The 10,625-nt window shown below is 42.4% G+C and overlaps 1 protein-coding gene across 1 annotated transcript in view; it reads right to left on the bottom strand.

Annotated features, from left to right (window-relative positions):
• The window catches only part of TXN (thioredoxin), an 82,098-nt gene that overhangs the window by 65,779 nt on the left and 5,694 nt on the right, over positions 1 to 10,625 (bottom strand). The window contains exon 3 of the mRNA XM_045296536.1: positions 2,568 to 2,633. Within this exon, the coding sequence (XP_045152471.1) occupies positions 2,568 to 2,633 (66 nt within the window). The remainder of the gene's footprint in view (positions 1 to 2,567; positions 2,634 to 10,625) is intronic.

Here is a 10,625-nt window from a genome sequence, read left to right on the forward strand (position 1 = left end):
CTTTGTCTTCAGCGGTTGTGTCGGGAAGGTGAGCATCATAGAATGCCAATTTACTAGAAGAAAGTATTCTTGTGTTGAGGGAGTAGTATGATGCCTTTTAAAGGCATTTCAATTTGACTGTAGCTTTGGCTGCAATGGTAGAAGTGGGGGTTCTGAAGAAGCCGATTCCAAATGTTGTGTTTTATTAGGAGAGATAAAATATTTATAGCCTTGGCTTTGTAGGGCTCCCCTCTCCATTTCTCTGTCCGTTGTCTGTTGTGTACTTACTACTATACGTCTGTTACTATGCATAGGGTCTGCAGGACACAGTCCAGCTGCCTCTTGGCAGTTCCCAGACTGTAATTCTTCCTGGCAGCAGACAGCCTCATCTTTCTCCTGCAGGAAAGTTGGTAGGTTTGCACTGCTTTGCTTTGCAAGCCAAAACTCGGGCTGGGATATGCGATGGTGGGTATTTAAAAATAACTTAAATCTATTGTCTTATTTATAGAAAATAAAAACAAACTGAAAATATAATCCTACTGCCAGCATGTTGCATGCTCTCATTCTTCACATTCCATATACAATCTTGACAAAGTTTAAGTGTGTGCTTTGGCATATCTTTATAATAACACTTGGCTAAAATAATTTATTTAGTTTTTATTGTTGTTAAGAAGACACAGCATCTGGTTTGCAGAAAGTTAAGGATGACAGTGGGAGTCCAGGATTCATTTGAGGGAACTACATAGGAAAGAAGCCTCCGATGAACTCCTGCTATCCAAATTGAGGGAGAGGAGGAATGTGAGTACTAAACTGAGGGCACTGGAGAGATGACCATAGAAGATCAAAGGCATGAATCTGACTTGAAAAGTTGCAACGTTGTCAGTTGATTCCCCCTCTGATGTGTGCTGGACCTGATCATGTTTTCAACATTTTCTGTCATTTTGGATTGTTTTGCTTTGTTTTTGTTTGATAGGGCGTATCTCTGTTATGCCATTGGAAGTCACCCTCGTGATGTTGTTATATGTTTTTCAGTGTTTCGGTATATGACACCCAGTATTGATGAATCTACAGGGACAGCAAGTAGAATAAGGGTTTTGGGGGGTAGGTACAGTGGGGGGGGCAGGGTAAAAGGGAGCTGATGTCAACGAGTCCAGGAAGAAAAAAAATGTTGGGAAACTGATTGTGGTAGCGATTGTACAATTCTGCTTGTTGAGATTGAACTATGGAATGATATGATGTATGTATTAGCTCCCAATGAATATTATATATTTTAAAAAATTAAAAAAGAATACACACAGCAGAGACATACCAATTCAAATTTCCACCTGTATAATTCATAATATTTTTAATTGTATACTATTGCATGGAGATAGCAACATTCACTTAACCATTCTACTAATAAAAGACATTTAGATTGTTTTCATTTTATGGAAAAAGAATGTTCAAATGATTACACATACAGTGGTTTCTTTTTCCCTGAAATATGTCTGTAGGGAAAATTTCCAGGGATGAGATAATTGTGTAAAAAAGAAGGACGAGTTTGTGCCTAACTGTGCTGCCCAATCCCTTCATTAAGTGATGCTCAATTGTCAGTGCTGCTGGCAATAGATGAGAATACTCATTCCAACATGTACTGAGGATGTAAAACATACCATCCTATTAATACCTTCAAAATAACAAGTGCTTTGACACCCAGAGCACTAAGGTATGTTGGGATGGGTGTAAACATTTTTTTCGCGTTATTTCATTTAACTCTCACAAAACCTGTGTGAGGGAAATCCTTGTGGCGAGCATGGAAACTGAAGCAGAGGTTAAGTAAATTGCTCACGGATCCATAGCTAGGAAGTGTAGGCATGTATTTGAACTGGCCAAATCTGAATCCAGGACCTGCCTGTTTACCCATTATGCTATGCCGCCTTGTAATATTTTTTTCAGCTTATAGTTATTTAATTAAATAGTTGTTTAACTATTCTATAACAGCTTATAGTAATGTTACTAGTGTATTAAATTATACAGTAGAAGAGAATCATATTCATGAATATCAACATTAATATTTTTATTGTGGTAAATATCTATGAAATAAAGTGGCATTTACCATTTCAACAATCTTTGCATGCACAGTTCAATTATATTATGTTGATCATGTTGTTCAACTCATATCTGTTATCAAACTTTCCCTCGTGTTAGTTTTTGCTTAATAGTTTTGTATTATTAACAGAGGCATATATGCAAGTAAGGAGTTCACTATGTTCTTTTTGGTAAGTTTCCTGCTTGAAAATTGTGCTTTTGAGTAAGGATAATACTGAGATAATTCTTTTTTTTTTTTTGGTAGCGAGGTAATTATTAAGGTTTTGGCCATTTATTTTCATCGTATGGTTTAACCATCACTATTATCCATTTTTAGGTTTTGGGTTTTTTTTAATCACTTGTCAGTATGTAATGTTCAGGAACTATATATTACATTGGCAAGTGTTAAATAAATGCAGCTGTTTTGATCATCTGAGATCCTCTAAGCATTGTTGTCATTGTTTTTAGACACTCACGGTCCTATAATCAATTCTGTTCTGCCAGGCACCATAGAAACTTACCTTATCGACTTTCTTGAAAAACTGAAATGTGGGTAGCACTTTGATGTGAGATGATTCGACCAACTCCTGGGAAAGAAAAGAATTGGCATGAAGTCAGAGTTTTGCGTGTCCTCCTTTCTGGTCCAAGTGTACTGCTTGGTGACTTGGCAGGCAGCATGTTTGAAAGCCTAGGAAGACCTGATTCATTATGGATTCTCCTGCCCAGAGTTTTTCTAACATACCCTCTACATACACTACAATGGAAGATGATTGTTCCCAAGATTGCTGGATTCTTCTGTTCCAGGGCTCAAGGAAAGGATCAGTGACTGAGGCTGGGACAGAAAGGACACTGAGAGGCTGAGTGGGCTTTATCTGAGATAAAGATGTTGAGATTCCCTGGTGGGACTCAGGATGGAGAACGCATGTTATAGGAAAGAGGACTAAAGAGGACCTAGGAAAGAGGACTAAAAAATTACCCTGACACCAAGCAGATTCCAGCTTATTGTGGAAGGAGATTGGGTTTCTGAGGCTGTGAATCTTGCTGGGAGCAGATTGCAAGGCTGGTCATTTTGAACCAACGACCTTGCAGTTAACAGACCGAGGCATAACCCACGGTGCATGAGAGCTCTTGGAAAGAGTAAAGGTATCTTTATTAGAAACCATACCGGACGCACGGAGTAATGCGTTACTGTCGTTGGTAGGTGCCATTGCACCCGTTCTGACCCATGGCGATCCTGTACGCCGCAGAATGAGACATTGCTAGGGCCTGCACCATCCTCACAATTGTTCCTGTGCTTGAGTCCATTGTCACAACCACAATGTCAACCCCTCTCTCGGAGGGCCTTCTTCTCTTTCGTTGCCCCTCTACTTCACCAAGCACCATGTCTTTCTCCAGGGACTGGTCTCTCCTGACAACATGTCCAAAGTATGTAAGATGAAGCCTCACCATCCTTGCCTCTAAGCAGCATTCTGGCTGGACTTCCTCCAGGACAAATGTGTTTGTCCTTTTAGTAGTCCGCGGGACTTTTAACATTCTCCTCCAGCACCACGATGCCAATGCGTCAATTCTTTCCCAGCCTCCTTTGTTCAGTGTCCAACTTTTGCATGCATAGGAGGCAATGGGCAATATGATTGCTTGGGTCATTTGCTTCTCAGCATTTTAAAGAGATCTTCAAATCTTCAGATTTACCCAATACAATCCATCTTTTAATCTATTGACCGTTGCTTCCATGAGCATTGATTGTGGATACAAGCAAGATGGAATTCTTGACAACTTCAACCTTTTCTCCATTTATCATGATGTTACCTATTGGTCTAGTTGTGAGAATGTTGGTCTCTTGTACGCTAAGCGGTAATCCATACTGAAGGCTGCAGTCCTTGATCTTCAGCAAGTGTTTCAAGTCCTCTTGTTTCAGGAAGCGAGGTTGTGTCATCTGCGTAGCACAGGTGGTTAATAAGCCTGCCTCCAATTCGGATGCCACGTTCTGCACATAATCCAGCTCCTCCGATGATTTGCACAGCACACAGATTGAATCAGTATGGTGAGAGGATACAGCCCTGATGCACACCTTTCCTGATTCAAAACCCTGCAACATTCCCTCGTTCTGTTCTCCTAACTGCCTTTTGATCCATGTACAAGTTCCGCATGAGCACAATGCAGCGTTCTGGAATTCCAAGTTTTCTCCAGGCTATCTATAGCTTGTTAGGACCCGGGGTGATATACTCACCTAGTATTTTCAATGAAGCTCACACAGTTCTGTCTTTTGAACCCTGTTTCTTTTGTCCATCTTTGTGAAAGATTTGTACCAATAGATAAGAAACTCATTCCAAATCTGAATTGTTTTAATCCATTCCAATATGCTTCCAAGGGTCAGTTTCTGTTTATCTTATTTAGGAGTCAAAAGAACAACAGAATCGAACTTCTTTCTGTACTATACCTAACATTGTATTTCTTTCTTCCCACCATCTCAGTGCATGTCCACATACACAGACATGCACTGAAAATTTTCATTATCACAGTAAAGACAACAAACAATAAACATCAAGAAAGAAAATTAGGCATTTTGTTTCACCACAAAGGGCAAAGAGCTATGGTAAAAATGACAGAGAGTAGCAAATAGCGGCCAGTGGTGGCGAAGCTGGAGCCCTCATATGCTACTGGTGGGATTGTGAGAAGGGAAGCCACTGAAAAAATCATCTGTGACTTTCCGAAAAGGTTAAACATGACTACCTTTATGACCTAGCAATTTCACTCCTAGCTATATACCCAGGAGAAACAAAATCACACATACCCATCCGAAAGACGTGTATGTTTATAATAGCACTATTCGTAATAACCCCAAAGGTAGAGCAGCCCAAAGGGCCATCAACTGACCAAGGATGGAGCAAAATGTGGAATATCCTCACCATGGAATAATATTCAGCAAGAAAAAGAAATGATTCTAACACAGATGAAACTTGAAAATATTATAATAAGTGAAGTAAGCCAGTCACAAAAGACCACATAGTGCATGATTTCATTTAGATAAAATATTCAGAATCAGCACATTTATAGAGACACAAAGTGGTTATTCGGGATTGGGGCTGGTGGTGGAGGAGGAGGTGAGGAGGGACTTGGGGGCAAATGAGGTCATGAATATGGTTTAACTTGATTGTAGTGATGATGAATGAACAACCTAAAGACCAGCAGGTTGTCTACATGACATGAGGGAAGTGTATGGTATGGGAATGATCTCCCTCTCTCTTTTGAATGCGTAATAAATAGTTTCATATCAAGGAATAATTGTATATCAGGAAAGCATCCCAGTTCCGTCCAACTCAAGTCCATATGTTTGATGCTGGTCCTTCAGCCCCTCTCCACACTCACGAAGCCACTGCAGTGACGCAGAATGCATCACCAGCCAGTGGGTGCAAAGTCTCTTGGATCCAACGGAGGTGGGCACATCTCCAGGGCTCTCGCAGGTCTCAGCATGGCTTATAACAGGAAGGTGAAGGCAGATGGGTGTGTGTGGGGGGTGGGGGGGGGGAGGTTCCCAGGACCCTTCTTATGAGAAGGTCACCACCTAGCTTCAACTTGATTGACAGGCTAGACTTCATCCCTACTCTTTTATATTTTCAAGGGACAGTGTTGGGCCTTGGAGAAATCCAGTCCCATGAATATTCATTTATGTGCTCGGCACTGTGCTCCGTGGTCTGGGGACAGTCATTGATTTGGAATCTACTAATACAGGCTTTCTTGAGGGGCAATTCTCCCCTATGAGTCAGCACCAACTCAGTGGTGGGTTTTTTTTGGTTGTTTTTGTTTTGTTTCATATAGGCATTAAGGAGCCCTGGTTGCGTTTTGGGCTGCAAACTTCAAGGTTAGCAGTTTGCAACCAGTTATGTCAATCCCGGGAGAAAGACAAGACTTGCTTTCTGAAGAGTTACAGTCTTAGAAACCACAGGTTTTCCGACCCTGCCTACAGGGTCCTCATGAGTCGGGATTGAGTCAATGGCAGCAAGTTTGGTTTGAGTTTGGTGGCATAGTGGGTTAAGTGTGTGATTGCGAAGAAATTATATATATATTTAAATCATTTTATTAGGGGCTCATACAACTCTTATCACAATCCATACACACATCAATTGTGTAAAGCGCATCTGTACATTCATTGCCCTCATCATCCTCAAAACACTTAAGAAATTATATTTTAATGGAGCAATTACAAATGAAAAGAAGATAATGATCCTTAGACATGAATTCTGAATGCAGAGTATATAATTTAGTTTAAGGGACCGCCGGACACTCTCACACTTGAAGAAAGCCCAAAGGACACTGAGAAAGGGAACTTCTAGTAGGTTCCTAGCACTGCCATGCATTTTACGTATCTTACTGCATTTTATCTTCTCATGTAATATCATAATCCAGCTTACTGAGATTAAATGATAACAGGTCACACAACTATTAACAAGCAGAGCTGGTTGAAGAACAGGTTTTTTTTTTCATTCTAAACTTCAAATTCAGTTTAATATATGAATGCCAAAAACCAAACCCATTGAAGTGCAGCTAATTTTGATTCATAGCAATCCTATTGAACTGCTCCAAAGACTTCAAGGTTGCAAATCTTTGTCGGCACAGATACCGCATCTCTCGCCAGTGAAGTGGCTGATGGGTTCACACTGACAATCTGTTGGTTAACAGTTGACAGCTTAATCATTGTGCTACCATGGTTCCCAATATTTGCCTATGAACACACCACTGTTATTGTTGTAGGAGTTTTTTTTTTTCATTATAAATGAACAAATATTAACCAGGATAATTTTGTGGAGACATTGTATATTGTAAGACACATTTGGATGCGTGGAATGAGCCTGATTATTCTTTGTGTGTGTTGGCAGTGAGTGGTGACTTCTGGGACAGGAGGGAGGGATTTCCTGGAATTCCTTGTGATTTTCTTTTTCAATCCCACAAAAACATGATACAAAACAAGAGGAAAGTGAGGTGTAGTAAAGTGTTTGTAATCCGTTGAGTTAGGCTTTAGCAATTGTGATAGGTGGGCTTGTTGTGCCACCATGGCTGATGAACACATGTGAGATTGGTTGTAGGGCGGAGAGATAAATAGCTCAGCAAGCCTCGCCTCTCTCTCTTGCTCTTGCCTTGCATGTAGTGTGCCTCCATTTGCAAGCTATACTATCTGTGGGACACCTACCCATGGACTGTGTCGCTGTAATGAGGTTCCTTCAAGACCTGCTTCGCCATGCTACTGGAAGGTACATCTCTTGAGCTGAGGACTGTCGGACCCTGTCATCTGGCTGACTGTTGGTGACCTGCTTGCTGTTTGCTGCCTGTGGCTGATAGCCTGAATTCCTCCATGGAGGACAACCCCGCGGCCCTCAAGACTTGAAGGACTGCCGGTGTACTAGCTGCCTCATGGAAGTGAGTTGACTGAGCCATTTGTACTGCTTTATAGATTAATTGTTTATTTCTTATGTTGTCTATCTATATAACTATATATACAAAATTATTAGTGTCCTGGTTTTGTTTCTCTAGAGAACCCTGTCTAACACACTGGTACCAGGAGTGCTTCTAGAGAAATAAAATCATAAAAATGGGCTTCTTAAATTGGCTCTCCATCCTGATTAGTCTTAATAGCACTAATAATGCTATTTCTACACCGAAAGGCATGGGTAAGTCTTCCACTCTTACTAATCCCTGGAGTGAAATAGCAAAGCTAATACCTACAGTAGCACCACCGATAGATGAGGTGCTGGTTAAAGGAGAGGCTCTGAGTGATCATATGTTTGAGCTTTTCCAGCAGTTTTGTCAGGATGACAAGTATAGGGAAGCTGGTTGGCTGGTTCTCCTTACAATGGAAAATGTGATTGCAGAGAGGGATGGTCTCAGGGCCTCAGAAGAATGCCTCAGGCACCAATTTATAGACTTAAAAGTGTCTGTCTCTGCTACAAAGGAGAGCCTTCTCTCCTCTGGTAGTAGAGCTGACATTGCTGAGAACCAGGTCCAGAGTCTCATTATGCGACTGCCTGAATTACAACATCAGCTGACTTGCAGATCTAGAGCAGTGTCTGGTACCAAAGTGAGGGCATTGATAGGAAAAAGCTGGGACCCTGAAACATGGGATGGGAATGTATGGGCTGATGATCCAGAAGAGGAGGATATTGAGCCCTTAGAAAAAATTGAGGCACCCCAGTCAATAGATCCACCCCTCCCAGCTGAAGGTATTAATCCACTGTCAATAGAACAAGCCACACCTGAGCAGATTAACCAAACTGCTCAAGCTGAAATGCCAGGTGGGGCTGCATCTGTAGCATTGCCTGAGGGGGATGCCTTACAAGATATTGCTGAGAGCACCCAGGAAACACCCTCACCCCTATTATTTCCTCGAGACCTGTCACTAAAATTAAGTCTCAGAAAGCTCCTAAAGGTGAGGTTGAGATGCTTACCCAAGAAGAAGTGTGCTATACTCACAAAGATCTGCTCAAGCTTTCAAATACGTACAAGCAGAAGCCTGGGGAATATCCCTGGGAATGGTTACTAAGGGTGTGAGATACTGGTGCAAGAAATGTAATATTAGACCAGTCTGAATTCCTGGATATGGGACCCCTAAGCACAGATTCTTCTTTCAATGTCTCAGCGAGAGAGGCCAAGAAAGGATCTAATTCCTTATTTGGTCGATTTGCTGAAGCATGGACTGCCAGATGGCCTAGAGAACATTGTAGAAGAAGGCATCCAAAAGCTTAGGGAAATTGGTATGTTGGAATGGATCTTTCAGGATATTCCCAGATACCCCAAAAGGGGGTGTCCTGAGGACATACCCTTCACCACAACCATAAGGAACAAGTTTGTGAAGTGGGCCCCAGCATCTCTGAAGACTCCTGTAATTGCTATTTTATGTGCATCAGGATTAACAGTGGGAACTGCCCTACGCGAAGCCCAGAATGGGGCTGATTGGGCCCTGTGATGGTAGAGGGTAGGTGTCAGCACTGAATCAGCAGAGACAGGGTGGATGTGGTTATAATAGACAGCAAGGTTTCCGTAGTAATCAAAACAACCTGTCATGTATGGACTTATGGCATTGGTTACTTAGCCATGGTGTCCCCAGGAATGAAATAGATAAGAAACCTACTAAATATTTACATGATCTATACAGGCAAAATAATGCTAGATCAGGTGAACAGCAGAATATACAGTCACGATCACTCAGTCAATTCCCAGACCTGAGCTAGGTTACAGACCCACAACCCCTTGAATGAGGGGAAGGCCAGGTCCCTTTGAAGGAGGACCCTGCTACATCAGCGAAGGTCTATACTGTTAGTCTTTCTTCTAGCCTTCCCCAAAGGGACCTGCGGCCTTTCACAAGAGTGACTGTTCATTGGGGGAAAGGAAATAATCAAAATTTTGGGGGCTTACTGGACACTGGCTCGGAACTGACACTAATTCCAGGAGACCCAAAGTGTTTCGAAGGCCCGCCTGTCAGAGCGGGGGTTTGTGGAGGTCAAGTTATCAATGGGGTTTTAGCTCAGGTATGCCTCACTGTGGGTCCAGTGGGCCCCCGGACCCATCCTGTGGTTATTTCCCCAGTTCCAGAGTGCATCATTGGAATAGACATACTTAGTAACTGGCAGAACCCCCATATTGGATCCCTGAAATGTGGAATAAGGGCTATCATGGTAGGAAAGGCCACGTGGACACCATTAGAACTGCCACTGACTAGCAAAATAGTAAACCAAAAGCAGTACCGCATTCCTGGAGGGAATGAAGAGATCAGTACCACCATCAAAGACTTGAAAGATGCAGGGGTGGTGATTCCTACCACATCCCCATTTAACTCACCTATTTGGCCTGTAAAGAAGACAGATGGATCCTGGAGAATGACAGCGGATTATGGTAAACTTAACCAGGTGGTGACTCCAATTGCAGCTGCTGTTCCATATGTGATTTCATTGCTTGAGCAAATCAATACTTCTCCTGTTTCTTAGTATGCAGCTATTGATCTGGCCAATGCCTTCTTCCCAATACTAGTCTTGAAGGACCACAAGAAGCAATTTGCCTTCAGCTGGCAGGGGCTACAATATACACTTTCACAACTCTGCCCCAGGGGTACATCAGCTCTTCTGCCCTGTGCCTTAATTTAGTCCAAAGGGACCTTGATCGCCTGTCTATTCCTCAAAATGTCACACTGGTCCATTATATTGATGACATTATGCTGAATGGACCCACTAAGGATGTGTCAAAGACTCTAGATTCACTGGTACAACATCTGTATACAAGAGGTTGGGAAATTAACCCGATGAAGATTCAAGCACCCTCCACCTCAGTAAAATTTCTAGGGGTGCAGTGGTGTGGGGCATGTCGAGACATTCCTACTAAAGTGAAGATTAAGCTATTGCATCTGGCCCCCTCAACTAAACCGGAGGCACAATGCCTAGTGGGCCTCTTCGGATTTTGGAGGCAACATATCCCTCACTTGGGTGCTCTACTTGGACCTATTTATCACATAACACGAAAGGCCTCCAGTTTTGCATGGGGCCCAGAACAAGAAAAGGCTCTGCAACAGGTTCAGGCTGCCGTGCAAGCTGCTTTGC

The sequence above is a fragment of the Echinops telfairi genome, unplaced genomic scaffold, assembly GCF_000313985.2.
Source record: "Echinops telfairi isolate 266 unplaced genomic scaffold, ASM31398v2 ScPeMD7_7410;HRSCAF=8448, whole genome shotgun sequence".
Lineage (NCBI taxonomy): Eukaryota > Metazoa > Chordata > Mammalia > Afrosoricida > Tenrecidae > Echinops > Echinops telfairi.